We start from the raw sequence: 19,752 nt of genomic DNA, 5'->3' as shown, positions 1-19,752 counted from the left end.
ATTCCATAATATATAAATAGCATCTCATCCAGCATTGTGTCTGCCGGCCTAATGAGTGAAAGGCTTTGTCCGCTATGAAAATAACAGATATGATATGTCTTAACATATTACTATACAGCTCTCCTTCACTTGAATTCATGTCTTCAGGATTCTTATTTCTACGAATCATTAAATAGTACGACAATCCAGCCAGTTCTTGAAGTTAGTTTATTTGTACTTAGCCAATTTAGCTGCTCTTTATTATACATATTATAGCATAGTTATTCATTTTGTTAGAATTATAAATTCTTCTCAATGACTTAAAAAAATATTTATCACTAGTTGCATAGTAACGTGAAGCGTGCAGAAAGTGGTGATTCTTGTAGCTCAACTTGACCACGTGCCGTTTAAAACAACATCATTTTAAAAGGTGCTCCCCAAACCATAAGAATGTTTTGACTCACACAATTACAAATCGGGTTTCGATGTCTGTCTGTGGTGGGCAAAGCACGGATAGCCCATTGTGCAGTTTTATGCTAGATTTCAAAAGCAAATAAACATCCCTACAATGAACAGGTGTGTTTGTGTTTTTTTGATAGCAAAGCCACATCGGGCTATCTGCTCAGCTCACCGAGGGGAATCGAACCCCTGATTTTAGCGTTGTAAATTCGGAGACATACCGCTGTACTAGCGGGGGCTGCAATGAACAGGAATATTTATGTTGAAATACTAAAGTTAACTACGTTCAGTCGCAATGGGTAACATTTGTTTAACTTGGTTAGATTCAATTTGATTTGTTTTGAATTATGCGCAAAACCACAGAGAGCTATACTGTTTGTTTGTTTGTTATTAGGCACAAACAAAGTTAGAGAAAGAGCTATCTTTGCTTTGCCCACCACCGGTATCGGAACCCGGTTTCTAAAGATATGTAGATATATTAGTACAAAGATAGATTTTTAATGAGTTTACTACATCATAGACGACCAGCTTAACTATATAGCACTAAACCATACATAAGAAGTCAATAATCTATAGCATAACTATATAACACTAAACTACACATAAGGAGTCAATAATCTGTAGCATAACTATATAACACTAAACTACACATAAGGAGTCAATAATCTGTAGCATAACTATATAACACTAAACCATACATAAGGAGTCAATAATCTATAGCATAACTATATAACACTAAACCATACATAAGGAGTCAATAATCTGTAGCATAACTATATAACACTGAACCACATATAAGAAGTCAATAATCATCTTTCTGATAAAGTTAGGACTGATTAAACGGACATGGTAAGGCTCATCCCTGACCTATGATTATTAGAAGTTTACTTGACTGGGATTATATCTGTTGTTCAGAAGACAGAAAGAATGTCAAAATGTAAGTGTTATCAAATTCTATTTCTCCATCACAGGGTTTAATCCTTGGATGCTTCGATATAGGATGTTAGATAACACTTTTTAATACCTCTTCCGTATTTCGGTGTGGTTATAATGTTTGAAGACAATATTCAAAATTAAGGCTTAAGCATAGCCTAGTTCTTAGTGTATCGGATTGAGGATCCGAGTACTTCGAGTTCGAGCCGTGGCGTTACCAAATCCATTTAGCATTTTCAGCCATGATGCGTTTTAAAAATGACAGTCAATTTCCATATTCGGATCAAAATAGCTACCGGTTGCTTTCCTCTGGTCCTTAGTTTAAAATTATGGACGGCTATGCCTGAACCTTAAAGACTCTTAGGCCGTTTACCCTATTGTGTGCATAAATTGTATTCCAAGTAAATAAATAAATAATATATTTGTAGGTTAACAAACAATACGCAAAATGGTAAATTACTGTATCGCCCCTTTTTTACATTTAATATTGTAAACTTAAAATATTGGAATCATTTTCGTCTTTACTCTTACAAACAGAGTCAGTGACTGGAGGCATCCATGTCACACACAGATTTGTTGCTTCTTTTTACACTCTAAATCGGTTATTGCACTGGAATATGAACACGGAAAACATTGCACTCTACAATTTGGGCCGTAGGTTTGTTATAAGAGTAACAGTCAAACTGCATTATTTGATCTGACAAGTATAGCTCACACGTTGGTGGCTAGCACAAATAGCTCTGAAGTACCTTAGCACGAAATCCATCAGGAACAAACAAAACATCTCTATATCTCTTTTTTTTTCTTGAGCCATTTTTCTTCTTCTAAAAATTCAAGTAACAGTTAGCGCTATCTATCAATCGTGACCAATTATCACTGGTCTCCATAACATCTTGGAGAAGGTTCAATGATCAGAAGAAAGCATTAGGACTCTGACCTCTCTGTTTTTCCAAACACGTTATCATCCATTCTGAGCAAAATATTTTTTTACCACTTCGCTTTTGGACTGAAACAAATTAAAATATTTCTTTCTCTGAGGTGGTATACAAGATTAAAAACAACAGCCATTGGTGTGTGCTGCCAATCACACTCGACCAGGCACAGCCAGGTGGATAAGGTACTCGACTCGTAATCCGAGGGTCGCGGGTGCGAATCCCCATCACACCAAAGATGCTCGCATTTTCAGCCGTCGGGACGTTGTAAAGTGGGGATCAATCCCACTATTCGTTGGTAAGAGAGTAGCAAAACAGTTGGCGTTGGGTGGTGATGACTGGCTGCCTTCCCTCTAGGGACCGTTAGCCCAGATAGCCCTCGTGTAGCTTTGTGCGAAATTCAAAACAAAACAAACTAATCACACTTATTATAGACACAGGAGTAGGAAGACATCGTGAATATTATAACAACCAAAGTCGTGTGACAATTTGTGGATCTGCTATGTTGACATAAAAACTGGTTGTCAGTTCTAGCTGATTTATTCGATAAGAACTTGTAACATATTATACTCTTGTATTAAACTATAAATCTAAGAGTATAGATTTTTTTCACATCATTTACAATATTTTTTAGAAAATTGTAATTACTTGTCAAAGTTGTCGCGAGAATGAAACACTTTAGTTTCGGGTTTCAAACTGTTCCAATAAAAAGGCTGAAAAACGATAGCGTGAAATTTAGTCGAAATTAAAACAACAGACAGGAAATAACTTCACACAGTTCACTCTAATTATTGAAAAAGACATTATTTTTAATGGTGGTTTTATTTAAGACTATGTTATATGGCTTATACTTCAAAATATGGTGCCAAAAACTAAACTAAAATCCTCATATGGCTTATATTTCAAAATCTGGTGCCAGAAACTAAACTAAAATCCAAATACAAACACAATTTTCTAACTATAAACTTAATACTAGTTTATGTTCAACTATTCTCTTTCACTCCATGTGTCCGAGGTAAAAGATCCATGACCGTTAATGGGAGCCCCATTTTTCGACTAGACTACAAAAGAACAAAACTAGTTGAACGATATGTTATTGTCATTGATTCTATTATCTAGTTTAAATGGTATTTGACAACACCGGGTTTGGTCGCGCGTTAAAAAAAACAAACCTGTTTGTATTCCGTATACAAATTACACGTACTAAACTCGCATTTTGAATACGTTGCTACCATTTATACATAAGCAACTTTCTAGATATTTCACTAGGAAATCGGATCAGGGAAGTAATCTTTTTGAAATTACAATGTTGGTGATTTCGGCTGTTTGAATTTATATTAAATCTCCTGGAGGGCTGGCTCTCCATGCTAGCCGTCCTTAGTTTTGAAGTGGTAGATCAGAAAGAAGGTAATCGGTGAAGACCATCAACTCTAATGGGTCCAAATAGTGGTGTCTGTCCGTCACTCTTATTATGGACGAACAACCACAAAGTGTAGAACGCAGTGTTTTATGTTTTTGGTGACAGGACGCAAACCAAACCTGATACTCAACCTGGCACGTAAATCACTGAGACACGCTCGGCTCATATAATATTGATAGTTTAACTATTTATCCAACACTATGTAAGATTTGGCTCGTTCATCTCGCTAAAAACCGGGTTTCGATAGTTGTAGTAGGCAGAGTACAGATAGCCCATTGTGTGGCTTTATGCTTAATTCAAAATAACCAATCAACAATTAATGAGCGAAAACAAAAAATCGCCACATTACGATAAATTTAGAATCACAAATAACAAACCATTCCAGCTAGATCTGTAACGAAACATGCTCACTGTAGAGTATGGGACAGAACCTGATGTAAATTCTAACTATACATCTTCAGAAATTCAGCGTTTTTTTTTTTTCTTTCTTTATTAGACATAACCAGGTTAACCTGTATCTCCTATTTCTATTATAAAACAAGGTTGTTTAAATAATTATAATAAATAAGAAAAAGTCATTCAGTAAAGCTAATAAGAAGAAACGTGACATTTGAACTTTTCCAAAGGCTCTATTAATTATATAGTTTAGTTGTGTATTACTTACAATTTTGTACGAATTTTAACTAGAAGATTTCTTTCCGACTTTCCACCTCTTAAAACCTACTATATCAATTTTAAGTTCTCGAACTGTTTAACCAAAAGGGGGATTACACTGACCACTTAAACTATAAATTCCTTATTTGGCCTTCTCGTTACGGGTAGGTCAAAGTTGAAATGTTGAAAGGAATTACATACCGTATAAAGTACATAAACTGTTAGGAGAAGCCTAACGTTATAAAATGTTTTGTTTTCTACAGTGGTAATACATGGTTTAAGCGTCAAAACAAACTCTGGAGTTGATTGTTGATAGTACGATAACCTTATCATTTAAAACAGTGAGGCTATTTTCCAGACCGTAGCAGTTAACCTTTGAACCAGCGATGCTTACTTTAAAACGAACTCATATTCATATACATCACATAATGACTGTTTAACTATAAGTACAACTATTTCTTTGATTTTTAGCATAAATTACACAACTGATTATGTGCTTATGCCCATTTCGGGAATCAACCCTCACATTTTTAGCCTTTGAAGTTTGTAAACTTACTGCCGGCCCACTTGGATGGGTGGGTGAGAGCTTCATTTTGGAATAGATATCGAGCATCGGTGATTCCTTATTAGTTTGTTTGTTTGTTTTTTAATTTCGCGCAAACTTACACGAGGACTATCTGCGCTAGCCGTCCCTAATTTAGCAGTGTGAAACTAGAGGAAAGGCAGCTATCATCACCACCCACCGCCAACTCTTGGGCTACTCTTTTACCAACGAATAGTGGGATTGACTGTAACATTATAACTACCCACGGCTAAAAGGGCGAGCATAACTGGTGTGACGGGGATTCGAATCTGCGAACCTCGGATTACCAGTCGATCACCTTAACCACCTGGCCATGCCGAGCCTGCTTATTAGTGATCCATAAGTTTCGCTATTTCAAAAATATGTTACAAATTTTCCACGTTGAGATTTGCAAACCGTTGTGCAAATGTGCCGCGGAGCTTGGATATTACATATGTACAGGATAAGCTAAACGACAATAAATACCATGGTAATTGAGGAAGCTTCAGTTGACAATAAGGGACTTAAAAATATTTCGACATGATTCAAGGATACTTTTATGTTCTTCAAAGCTAATTAATCAAAGTTAAAAAAGATCTCAACAGATCTTTCAAATCCATCAAAATGAGCAAATCGTTTTTGCAACGTGTAGAACAACTACGCAAACATACGTGTCGATGAATACACAGACAGACATATTAAGTAGGTGGATCGCAGCATTGGCTCCGGACTTTAATGATGGTAGAAGTTAAAAAAAACTTATGTATCGTTACTTACTTTTTAAAACTCAAATCGACATTCCTGTCGTGTTCTAAAACAATTTACTACATTGTACACAAAAGACGCTTGTGAACCGATCCATTTTGATAAAGTATGCCAAAATTTCTGTCAAAATTTTCTTCGTTTTGTTACTTTAAAACTGCATATGCTTGATCAGCGAAATGGAAAGAATTTATCATAAGCCTAAAATTCGACTGGTGTCTCGCTTCAGTTCTCAGATTTGCCTTTTTCCTCATTCTAAATGCAACTAGTTTTCTAACTCAGTACCAGTATAATCCAGGAAGGTATCGTACAAAAACAAGAGGACTTTAACAAACCAAGTGTGGCAAACGAATTCAGATAATCAACAAATATTTGGCACATAATAAATTGTTTTATGAACAATAAAACCTAGATTTAAAGATAATACCACAAACGTAACTTAAAGAAAAGTCACAGAGTCCGTTTCTTGTGGCCCGGCATGGCCAAGCGCGTAAGGCGTGCGACTCGTAATCTGAGGGTCGCGGGTTCGCGCCCGCGTCGCGCTAAACATGCTCGCCCTCCCAACGTGGGGGCGTTATAATGTGACGGTCAACCCCACTATTCGTTGGTAAGAGAGTAGCCCAAGAGTTGGCGGTGGGTGGTGATAACTAGCTGCCTTCCCTCTAGTCTTACACTGCTAAATTAGGGACGGCTAGCACAGATAACCCTCGAGTAGCTTTGTGCGAAATTCAAAAACAAACCGTTTCTTGTTTTAATATTTGGTTGTGCCCTAATCTGACCTTGATAATTGTTAGACATCGCAATGGCACAGAGTGCACGAGGAAATGAGTGTAAGCAGAGGTGAGTTAACGCTTCTACACGTAGATTAACGCCTCCTGCAATTAAGTCCAAAGTGATTATCAGGTTATTCTCTTGCATTTTGTTACCCATTACCCAACAGAGTTAAGATATGGGTTGTTGTCTGGCCAACGTTGTGGCTTGATTCTCTTCTCTCAAAGATAGGAAGCAGTGAAAGCCCGATTATACAAGTTAATTGTAATTATTATCAATTTGTTTGAAAGTCAGTTAATAATAAGTTTGTGTTAGATAAGAATTAATAACACTTCATTATTTATTTGGAATTTTAACACCAATTATTTTATTAATATTTTTATACAGTTGGGAAAAGAACAATAACTAACTGTCTGCAAGGTCTCACCAGTTCCATGGAAACACTTAAATAAGCAACAGAATATTTAAAAACTCAGATCCAAAATATTTATGTTCACAGTTTAAGATAAAGGTGACATGGGAAAGGGACGCGCATGTTTTAATATTAGCGCTTCACTGACCCAGTTTATACAACCACTCCCTCTGTTGCTCCCAAAAGACTAAAGAGTGAGCTGGAAGTAGTTAAGCCACGGGTGGCCTTGACTTCAATTTATTAGCCATTAAACTTCTTATTTTTATCTCCTTAGACAATTGAAAGGATTTTTGAAGTAATTACAGTAACTACAATCACAATGGAAATGTATAGGTCTTGTTTAAGTTCTAAAACTGGTAATTACATTATTTTACATATATTGCATGGAATGATACTGTTTATTGCAACTTTATATTGTGGTGAGCTATATTGTTTCATGTATATATATCTATACTGCAGGGTATTACATTGTTTTATATATATTTACGTTGCATAAAGAGATAATTTAAAGTTTTTTACCATGATTGCTTGAGCAATACTTGTCAAGCTGCGTCATGTAATCAAACTTTGTGACAATCAATATAATGAGACCTCTTAAGCTCAAAATATATATTATTAAATAACAACTTAATAGACGTTTTGAGCAATTTCTTAATACCATGATTTTGAAATTACTGTAAAAGTTATCCAGAAACGTTAACAAAAAAATTCTGTGAGCATACTATTCGTTGTAAAATGACGTCACAATGTCAGAATTCCTTTAATAGCAGGTTGCAACCGGCTGAGTTAATGGTACGTTGATAAATGGTTGAAAGTATAGGACAGAGTAGAACAGTACGTGTGTGCTGGTTCAGTACAAGTAACGATGAATCCACCTTCTGGCTCTACATTAATGAATAAAGTGAGTTTACCTGTACACAAACACTTCATCAAAGCTGTGTTCAAAAACCAGATGTTTTATAAAGCGAAACAGCTGTTGTTAGGATGTCGGTAAGCCGTATTGATCTGCTCAATTATCCATACAGCACGTCTATATACGTTTGCATTGATTCCTCATTTGACCAACTAAAGCAATGTTTCAGGTACATTAACAATTTACCCAAACCACAAATAAAGGCAAATGTTGTCTCTGAGTTCCAGTTTCTAGGTTGATATGGGTTCGAGAATATATGTCGAGTGAATAGCTTTATGGCTTGATAAAGTGATTTTATATTTTGTAAAACTACATTTTTTTTCCCAAAACGAATATAGTGTGTTTACCAGTAGTAAACAGGTGTTGCTGGAACACAAGCCAATATATAACAATTGGCATTTGACTGAAATAAAGCCCTCTAAAATGACATCAGTCCTAGTAAAATCTAAAGAGGGACCTAACCACTTAAACTCCATTCTCCACAAAACTTCAGTCTAAAATTAGACATTAAAAGTAGCAAATATAATGTAAGTTTTGAATTTTAAAGGTAAACACGAGTTTGTTTTTATCTGAAACGGTTAGTGGAATTCAAGGACGGGATAAAAATAAAGACTGTCCTGAGAAACAGGAAGGTACCTACAGTAAGATAAAATCGATACATGTTTCTATGTTCATTTTATTTGTAACGGAATCAACTATTTCCCTCTTGTTTTATGGACTTAGTTCTCTTTTATTTAGCTGGGAGCCGTGTTCATAGACAACCAGTGTAAATACAACACAAGTTCCTGTACTAGTTTCAAAAAAATAGACTTTAAAAAAATACTTCACACATTTGAACCTTAAAAAGAATTGTTTGTTTGTTTGTTTTTGGAATTTCGCGCAAAGCTAGACGTGGGCTATCTGCGATAGCCGCCCCTAATTTAGCAGTGTAAGACTAGAGGGAAGGCAGTTAATCATCACCACCCATGGCCAATGCTTGGGCTACTCTTTTACGAACGAATAATGGGATGGACCGTCACCTTATGACTACTCCACGACTGAAAGGGCGACATATTTTGTGTGACAGGGATTCGAACCCGCGACCCTCGGATTACGAGTCGAGTGCCTTAACCACCTGGACATGCCGGGCTGTGTGTTGAATTCAAAACAAAAATTGAAATGAGAACTGACTGGAATTAATGATTTATATATATACTTGTTTATCATTTAACGAGATTTAAGTTATATCTATGTGCAGATTTTATTTCCCAAAAATGTGTCTCGGGTAACAGAGAGAATAAAGACAAATAAAGCACGAAACTGGATATATACCCTTGGCTCTAAATCAAGGGACAAAGTAATTAAGATAACCGTTTATAATCTTCTCTGAGAATCCTAGTGCAGAGAATATTTTTTTCCGTCAGGGGCTGTAAACACCAATAATTATAAAACGGGTCATTACAGTAATCACCACACCAAAACATATTTCACATTCTACGAGAAGTTTGACTGTGTGGGTATTTGGGTATTGATGTTGTTAAATACCCAGAAGGGTCAGGTACATTTGACCTCTTCCTCCCTCCCGAACGATTATAGCGTCTGTCTTTAGGGTTTTTTTTTGTTTTTTTTTTAAAGCTTTGGGCCAGAGTAAAAGTATAACATCATACTCAGGTCCATTTCAGGGCTCAGTCCATGCATGGACGAACAAGAAGTTTTTTTGTTTTTTTTTTCATTTAATTTTTTCCATATATATTTTTTTTTGCATTTTCATATATATATATTTTTTTGTATTTTTCTCCTTTTTCTCGATTGAGAGAATGCTACTACTACTTGTAGTAACACAAACACTCACACAGAAAAGAAAGTAATTTTAATTATTATTATTCAATATAATAATTCAAAAAGAAGAAAAAAGATAATAAAAAATAATAATGATTAAAAAAGAAAATAATAATTATAAAAATAAAAAGAAACAAGGACTAAGTGTCTAGTGCATAGTGGCCAGCTTGTGTTAAATTTCTTAAATATATGTTAAACGGGGAGAGGTATTTAGGACCATTTACATCATGTACGTGATATCTGTCGAGATCACACATTAAGTCATTTTTATGCCAATTCTTATTGAAATATTTTAGAGAATTATGCAAGAGTCTTTCAGCTATTGTATCTATGTTTGCATACTTGTGCATGAATGTGGTTGAGGTGCTACGTGGTACTTTGTATGCTGAAGTTAGTACAGAATTTTGTATACGTTGAAGTTTCTGTACATGTGTGGGTGCTATGTTAATCCAGGCAGGTGATGCATATTCTATTGTTGGTCTAATGTACGTTTTGTAGATTTTAAGTATGTTGTCTGGTGATGTTACTTGGATTTTACCTGAAAGACTTCTTGCATAGTTTGCTCTTTTCCAGATTCGTATCAGTACATTTTTAATATGTGGTAGCCACGTTAATTTTGAGTCATAGGTTAGACCTAGAAATTTAGCAGAAGTAGCAGTCAGTAAAAGTGATCCATTCATATAGAGTTTTGGTGGATCTTTTTTCAGCTTATTCAGTCTGCTAAATACTATGACTTGGGTTTTGGAATATTAATTTTGATTCTGTATTTCTGGCAGTATTCTTCGATGTTATTTAGGACTGGTTGTAGGTTCGTTGCTGCTATTGACGGAGTGGGGGCACTTTTTTCAGACTGCTACATCGTCAGCGAACTGTGATGCATAACCTAAATTTAGGTCCGACAGAGGCATATTACTCACGTACATGATAAATAATATAGGTATAACAACCCCTCCCTGCGGGACTCCTGCTTCGGGTGAAAAGGACCCTGAGTGGGCCCCATTTACATTTACTTTACACATTCTGTTATCCAGGAAGTTGGACAGCCAGCGAATAGTTTCCTGGGGTAATGCCATTTCAAGCAATCTATGTCGTAAGCCGTTATGCCACACTGTGTCAAATGCTTTCTCAATGTCGAGAAAGCAAGCTACAGTGCATTCTTTTTTGTTGAAGCTGTCGGTAATTGATTCTGTAAGTCGAATCAGGTGGTCTGTAGTTTGGCGGTTTTTTCGAAATCCGTTTTGAATTTCTGGTAATTTTGAATTTTCTTCTAAGTAAACTGACAGACGATTACTAATTATCCTCTCTAATACTTTGCCAATACAACTGGTTAAGCTAATCGAGCGGTAGTTGTTTGGTTTATTCGCATTCTACGAGAACGATGATTTTGTTTGGTTTTTTGAATTTCGCGCAAAGCTGCTCGCGGGCTATCTGCGCTAGCCGTCCCTAATTTAGTAGTGTAAGACTAGAGGGAAGGCAGCTAGTCATCACCACCCACCGCCAACTCTGGGGCTACTCTTTTACCAACGAATAGTGGGATTGATCGTCACATTATACGCCCCTACTGCTGAAAGGGCAAGCATGTTTGGTGTGACGGGGATTCGAACTCGTGACCCTCGGATTACGAGTCGAACGCCTTAATCCACTTGGCCATGCCGGGCCAATTTACGAAAACGAATCAAATCTAAATGACGTTTTTCACTGAATGTAATTTACTCTTAAAGTATGACAAAAAGAACAAACAACAAACAGGAGAAATAATAAAAGCTTTGCGGGTTTCTTCCTGTTAACATACATGTTAATGGATATCTTCTCTTAAATCAGTATTGGTTGTTAAACTGGTCAGATTTTATCAGTTATAATTTCATGAGTCGGTATTACTGACCTTCGTAATACGTGTGTATACATGTGGAGTGAGTCACTAACCATGTTCTGAATACCATGTATGGGTATTGACGAAAAAAAATAAATAACAACATACAGTCAAAAGTTGTTGTATGTATGATACGATTGTACTGCTGCTAAACATGGATTAAGTGAAACAAAAGTTGTATATACTTTATACAACACATAAAAGTCTATAATGTTTTATTTTCACAAACAGTTCATTGTTCTTGGGGAAGGGAGGAGATAAGAAACAAGTCCATAGTAAACGCTTGGAATCACAAGGATATCTGTTTTGTTGTGTTTTTTTCATCCTAGAATTGAAGTATGGGAAACGAACGATAGTGGTAATGCTTGGTGACTATGCCAGAATACAAACCGTTTAAATCTTTAGGTGGGTGGAGACAAAGACCTTGGAACGTGTCGACTGTGGGGGTGGTTGCTTTTCCACTGTGTCAAAGTATCTTTACTGTCTGGACATGTCGTCTCGGCGTCGTTTTAGAGTTCAGAACATGGTTAGTGACTCACTCACATGTATACACACGTATTACGAAGGTCAGTGATACCGACTCATGAAATTATAACTGATAAAAACTGACCAGTTTGACAACCAATACTGATTTAAGAGAAGATATCCATTAACATGTATGCTAACAGGAAGAAACCCGCAAAGCTTTTATTCTTTCTCCTGTTTTTTGTTTGTTCTTTTTTGGCATACTTTAAGAGTAAATGACATTCAGTGAAAAACGTCATTTAGATTTGATTCGTTCTCGTAAATTGGCCCGGCATGGCCAAGTGGATTAAGGCGTTCGACTCATAATCCGAGGGTCGTGGGTTCGAATCCCGGTCGCACCAAACATGCTTGCCCTTTCAGCAGTAGGGGCGTATAATGTAACGGTCAATCCCCCTATTCGTTGGTAAAAGAGTAGCCCCAGAGTTGGCGGTGGGTGGTGATGACTAACTGCCTTCCCTCTAGTCTTACAATGCTAAATTAGGGACGGCTAGCGCAGATAGCCCGTGAGCAGCTTTGCGCGAAATTCAAAAAACCAAACAAAAACATCGTTCTCGTAGAATGTGAAATATGTTTTGGTGTGGTGATTACTGTAATGACCCATTTTATAATTATTGGTGTTTACAGCCTCTGACGGAAAAAAATATTCTCTGCACTAGGATTCTCAGAGAAGATTATAAACGGTTATCTTAATTACTTTGTCCCTTGATTTAGAGCCAGAGGTAAATATCCAGTTTCGTGCTTTATTTGTCTTTATTCTCTCTGTTACCCGAGACACATTTTTGGGAAATACAATCTGCACATAGATATAACTTAAATCTCGTTAAATGATAAACAAGTAAATATATGAATCATTAATTCCAGTCAGTTCTCATTTCAATTTTTGTTTTGAATTCAACACACAGCCCGGCATGTCCAGGTGGTTAAGGCACTCGACTCGTAATCCGTGGGTCGCGGGTTCGAATCCCCGTCACACCAAACATGCTTGCCCTTTCAGTCGTGGAGTAGTCATAAGGTGACGGTCCATCCCATTATTCTTTCGTAAAAGAGTAGCCCAAGCATTGGCCATGGGTGGTGATGACTAGCTGCCTTCCCTCTAGTCTTACAATGCTAAATTAGGGACGCCTAGCGCAGATAGCCCTCGAGCAGCTTTGTGCGAAATTAAAAAAAACAACAAAAAAAACATCGTTCTCGTAGAATGTGAAATATGTTTTGGTGTGGTGATTACTGTAATGACCCATTTTATAATTATTGGTGTTTACAGCCCCTGACGGAAAAAAAAATATTCTCTGCACTAGGATTCTCAGAGAAGAATATAAACGGTTATCTTAATTACTTTGTCCCTTGATTGTTTAAACATTAGCGAACATTTAAACGGTCAAATTCCAGTATTCTTAAACTAATAGTTTAATTTCGCCATTTTTATAACAAAACATATAACAACAGCATGTATGCTTTTAGGGTGCGACTTATTTTTGAAAAGACAATCGACATCAGTTATCTTATATTCATTGGAACTACTCCCCACAGTTCGGTATTATTAAGCTTAGATCTTTATATTATATTCGTTGATCTATCCCTAAATCACATTCCCACCTTCTATTGGTCAGCCAGTCATGACTAACATTAGTATATGATATTAATGCTTGACTTACAGAACAAACTGTGTGTGCTTACGAGTATTAGAACATATGGTTTTCCCTTGCTTGGCAATATTCGATTCAGTCTTAGTTGATAAATATTTACTAACGAAATATCATTAGTCACGTTCGTTCATTGCAGTCCGAAAAAAAATGTTCATGTGTTATCTTTTCAACAGCGTAATCTGTGTATTTCTGATAAAACATTTTGCTTCAAGGTAGGATTCCGTTTCTTAGGCAAAACAATTGTATCTACGAGCAAACTGACTATACTGAATTTGAACGAAGATTATTAGTGAAAGTCACGTCAACTTTCTTTAAAAGAAGATTACACCACCCTTGTACGACGAAATGAAATACTAGGTCAGTATCGTGGCCTTCATCTTTAAATGTTAATTTCATCCAGGACTAGCCTCTGCTCCCTAGTGGTAATTTGTATAACTAATAATATTATTGTGAACATAACGAATATTTAAATTTTATCTCCTTTCTTAGCGAAGCATAACCCGTGATTTCTATACATGCAGAGAGACACATAAATATAATATCAGGTAAATTACCAGTTTTAATAATGTTTTGTATCGTAAAATAATTGGGTTCCGACTACAAGCTAAGTACCTATTTATAAAAACGTGGACTTGTAATTTTATTATTCTTTTGTTTTTTACTAATTCGAATACAAAGGTTACTACAATTTTTTGTCACAAATGTTCCAAACCAGAAGTTTTCTTAGGGTTGACTCTTTACAGATAAAATCTACACGTTGTGGTGACAGAAACCACTATCTAGGATGTTCTCTAGTGGTGGGTCCCCCAATAACATAGCGATATGTACACAGATTTGCAATGCAAGAAACCAGATTTCGATATCCGTGGTGGGCATGGCACAGAAAGCCCATTGTGTAGCTTTGTGCTTTATTACAAACAAACCCTCATGCTGGTCAGAGCAGAGCTTCTTGTGGTTAAACATTTAAACTGTCTAGGTAAACATACAGTGGTAGAACGGTTTATTTGGACTATATGTTACTGCCAAAAGAAAATTTTTCCTATTTCTGTGTCACAAGAAGGATGTAAGCACAGAGCTCGCGGTGTTCTTTCCATGATTCATCATATGTATTATTAAACAAATATTTACACACTAATGCACCCTCAGTTATTTGGTATTTTTCACTCAAAACATACATTTTAATTTTGTTGTTGTTGCATTGTTTTGTTTCTTAGCAACATATCTGTTTTATGGTACAAAACAAAAATGCAGTTATTCCCACGAGAGAAACATAAAAATCGAATCTTTGCCACTAGTTGTAAACAAAGGGAATTATGTAATAATTCGAGACAAAAGCATTTCCTGGTTTTGTCAACCTGGTGGTTGATTTATTGACTGTACAAGTTGTGCAATACCCGTTCACTGATGTAAGTAGACATTGAAAATTATATTACAATGAAACTTATTTACACAAGTTTATATAATAATTGCATAAAAATTGTTTGAATATTTATTAAGAAAACCCTTAAAACAACGTTCCTTTTGACAATTAACAAATAATATAGAGAAATGTAAATGCACAAACTCAACGCAAGTCTTTCTGATAGAAACAATACCCGCTTTTAGGAGTTTTGATGTAATACAGCAACCAGTAACTTCACAATTTTTGGTAGATTTATGACCGTTAAAAATTCTAAATTTTCAGAGCGTATCGCGTTTAACTCTATATTTTGTGAGTTAAAATCTGCATTATTTCTTCCGAGCCAAATAAGATTAACTAAATGTAAACATAATGCCCTTAAGTGCATCGTAATATTAATGATAAAAACACACATATATGTATCGGAACTCTGAAAATAAACATGAAAATCGAGTAAGTTTTCATACGATACAAAGTGCAAGTTATATACATAACTGCCAACGATTCAGTCAGAAATGAATTTGATTTTATCCAGCTGAATCAAGGTAACGAAAACTTTATCTGTGTAATATGTCGTGTACATGAAAAAAAATATTTTAGTTAATTAAAAGAAAAAGAATTGAGAAAAAAAATGCACCAATCGAAAGACTTTCACATATACCGTTCATGATTTTCATACACGGTCCACAGTGGAAAATACTTTGTGCTCCCACCCCCTCCTACCCTAAGGATCATGGGTGAGAACAAACCGTGCTAAAAAAAACTAATTCAGAGGAGCAGCGAGTTCTGTAAATATTAGTTATAATTGGTTGCATGCTTATAATCACACAAAACTACTAGCCACTTGAAACACAGTATACTGGACGGACAGAGGCTAATTCGTTACTTTATTATCACCAGCTTTATTACAGTGTACTAGACAGACAGTGGCTAATTCTTCATTTTATTATTACCAGTTATGTTACAGTGCGCTAGAGGGCCAGTGGCTAATTCTTTATTTTATTATTACCAGCTACATTACAGTGCTCTAGAGGACCAGTAGCTAATTCTAAAATTTTTATTATTACCAGTTATGTAACAGTGCGCTAGAGGGCCAGTGGCTAATTCTAAATTTTATTATTATGAGTTATGGTTGGTTTGTTTTGAATTTCGCGCAAAGCTACACAAAGGCTATCTGCGCTAGCCGTCCCTAATTTAGCAGTGTAAGACTACAGGAAAGGCAGCTAGTCAACACCACCTACCGTCAACTCTTGGGCTACTCTTTTACCAACGAATAGTGGGATTGACCGTCACATTATAATGTCCCCAAGACTGAAAGGGCGTGCATGGTTGGTGTGATGGGAATTCGAACCCGCTCCCCTAGGATTACGGGTCGAGCGTCCTAACCACCTGGCCATGTCGGGCCTAGAAAATTCCCTAGTTTCTCGCCCGTATGGCAAAACAGTGAAGAGTTTAAAATGTAAATATACCTTATGTGATAATATGATTTGTATTTTTTTACGTTTGCAAATTAATTTAGTAATGCCCAGGCTAAATTAACAAAATAACGCGTTGTCGGCAGGTCAGACAAGGAAAGTTCAATTTTGTCTAGTTCTTCTTGGATTGAGTCATCTGTATTCATTTATTAAACACGTTTGATCGAAACTTGTTCATCGACATTTGGTCAGTTGACCACTCCTTGTGTTAGTAATTCACCTTCTGACTAGGCCCAGCATGGAAAAGCGTGTTGAGGCGTTCGACTCGTCATCCGAGGATTGCGAGTTCGAATTTCCGTCACACCAAACATGCTTGCCCTTTCAGTCGTGGCGGCGTTATATGTGACGATCAATCCCAGTATTCGTTGATAAAAGAGTAGCTCTAGTCTTACACTGCTACATTAGGGACGGCTAGCGCAGATAGCCCTCGAGTAGCTTTGCGCGAAATTCAAAACAAACAAACACCTTCTGAAGTTCTTTCTTCGGTCGTGGTACAAAACATACAATGTAACGAGAACATTAGAACAGCTTTAAACCGTCGTACAGCAAATCGCGATGTAGGCTTCTTTTGTTGATATATATACCTTGATTGATTCTACACACTAACAAAGCTGTCTAATCTTTCTGAAAACTAATTATACGGAAAATATACGCTCTTACTATTTCTAAAAAGTTTCTACAGCGCTTGCGTCAATTCGATCGCGGCCGCAGGGTTGGTGTCTTCTTGGACTAAACGATTAGAAAATGGTTAAGAAACAGTTCGAGAAGTTGGTGAAGGCTTAGATGTTAAAGATTGCAGTTCTAGCGCTGTGTCTAGAAAGCTTCAGACCCTTTCAAGGTCAGCCGAGACAACTGGCTTTACCAGCCAGCGGACAAGTGCAACTCACCTAGAAACCTATCGAGCAGGTTCTGGTGACGTAGTCTGGAAATTCCGACCCCATTCTTTGGGGGAAATATTAATATTTATTTGTGTCAGTGTCTCTTATTCCGATAATCGTAGTGTAAAGTATATTGATTTCGTATTTTCAAGGGATGCATTAATTGAAAACTGAATAAATTTTGGTGTGTTTTGTTTTCTGTGATAACTGCAAAAAACATAAAGAACATGTAGAACATTCTATTTAATATCACAACTGAGTGGTTTTTTACGAATTCGTGAGTATTCAAGGAATAGCGGACGAAATACGATACTTGATAGAAAAACCTATACGTTAACATTTACATGTAGAAGTACGGTGTTAATACAACGGAAGAGTGTAACAGGTACACACCGGATTTCAACTGTAAAAGAAAAACTTCTAAAATTAGAACCAGAACAATAACATATGTTCTATGTATATACGTAGGCGGGACGATAAAAATACTGTTAAGTACTGAATCAAAACGAACTACAACTCTGCATCTTTCAGGACGTACTATATGTTAATTAGTTGTTACAAATTCGAATAAAGTTCAAAAATTTGACATATTTTAATATAACGATATCACTCCTTATGGAAGAGACATGTAGTTCACATGTAGGGAAATAAAATATGTCTAACTCATGGATTTCTAAAGACGGTGACATTATATTATTGACAAAGTTTATGAGGTACAAGTTCTCGACGGGTCAGCGGTAACCTTTAAGACTTGCGATGTTAAAATACAGGGTTCGATTCTATCCTATGAACACAGCGCAGGTAGCACATTTTGAAACTTTATGCTGAATAAACGTATGGTTATAAAATGAAAATGTATTTCATACCAGTAAAATACTACGTTCTTTGAACTACTACCAGTTGAATACAAAGTCCATTAAGGTCAGAAGGGTAATACAAAATACTTCGAACTCGCCAGTATAACACAAAGTCCTTTTAGGTTACCAACATAACACAATGTCCATTGATATTACCAGTGTAGTAGAAAGTGCTTTGCATTTGCCAGTATAACACAAAGTCCATTAAAGTTACCAACATAATATAAAGTTCGTTGAAGTTGCCAGTGTAACAAAGTCCTTCAAACTTGGCACTATAATACAAAGTCCATTAAAGTTACTGACATAACACAATGTCCAGTGAGGTTACCAACATAATACAAAGTCCATTGAAGTTACCAGTGTAACATAAAGTCCTTCTAGCTTGGCACTATAATATAAAATTCATTGAGGTTACCAGTATAATACAAAATACACTGAGTTTATAAATTAATGTACAAATTAAACTCCTCTCACAAGTCTGAGTTTTTAGGTTTAGAGTATCAAGCTTATGTATCTACAAGTAAGACACAAACAGGACTACTATTTAATATAGAATTGTCTAAATAGAAAGGTTAACTTGCGGCTTTACTTTCCTAAGACTATATAATTGCATAAAATGTTGTGGAGAAAAATAATTGTCTAAAATGTTGTGGAGGAAAAACTCATGCATTTATCAGTTTGATTCACCTATCAGAGACTGAAACCTAATAGGTTTACAAGATACATATTTTCCATCTTTCATAACCAGGTCTGGTTTTATTATATAAAGAAAATTTGTATTAAACAACAAGACCTTTCCAGAAATATATTTAAGACGCTTTTTTTTTATAAAGATACTTAAAGGAGAAAAAATTGTACCTTTAAATTCTACTTTCTACTACAAGCAACTTTCCAAAGCCATCAAGAAATTTGAACATATGTTATATATTTTTAACTTACAGAGCCTAAGGATTCGGATCCCCATAGGTCTTTCAGGTCACTTTCGCCGAGGTCATAAAGAGATCTGTCTAGGTCCACACCTTCCATAGTTTGTCTCCAGAGTCCGTAGCCGGGTCAAGTCCGAGGATTCGAAAATTACTCGAGAACACTCCACACACGTTATCGCTGTTGCTCGTCGCTACGAGTTTGACTTAAACTCAGCAGGAACGAGAGCAGACCGATTGCGTAGAAACGATGAACGCAGAGAGGAGAATGATATTTCCGCTAATAAAAATAGTGCGGAAAAGTAAAGATTAGCTTTGTTATTTTAACTAATCAGTTAATTTCGCTAATGTCCAGAGGACACAGAAAAGTATTCTTAACAGTTATCAGTTGAGCATAACTTTACACAGCGTATATTGTTTCATGCTATGAAATAAACGTGATACGTCACTGTTGTCGCAACGACTAACGTAAAAGCTCTGAGAACCAATAGAATGGAAAGGAGCAATTTAAACAGATCTTTGACCCGCGGAGTGGTCTTAAATTGATCGGCTTAGTGCGAGTAACAG

General features: G+C 36.2%; 1 protein-coding gene across 3 annotated transcripts in view; it reads right to left on the bottom strand.

The window, feature by feature from the left end:
* Positions 1 to 19,411, bottom strand: part of LOC143237475 (cyclic AMP response element-binding protein A-like) — a 68,876-nt gene extending 49,465 nt beyond the window's left edge. For all 3 annotated transcript variants that reach the window (XM_076476762.1, XM_076476763.1, XM_076476764.1), the window contains exon 1: positions 19,202 to 19,411. In XM_076476762.1, coding sequence (XP_076332877.1) covers positions 19,202 to 19,288 — 87 coding nt within the window. In that variant the 5' untranslated portion in view covers positions 19,289 to 19,411. The remainder of the gene's footprint in view (positions 1 to 19,201) is intronic.
* Between the last annotated feature and the right edge of the window lie 341 nt (positions 19,412 to 19,752).

The sequence above is a fragment of the Tachypleus tridentatus genome, chromosome 13, assembly GCF_004210375.1.
Source record: "Tachypleus tridentatus isolate NWPU-2018 chromosome 13, ASM421037v1, whole genome shotgun sequence".
Lineage (NCBI taxonomy): Eukaryota > Metazoa > Arthropoda > Merostomata > Xiphosura > Limulidae > Tachypleus > Tachypleus tridentatus.
Note: the sequence above shows the minus strand (reverse complement) of the source record. Positions and strands in the feature narration are given on the sequence as shown.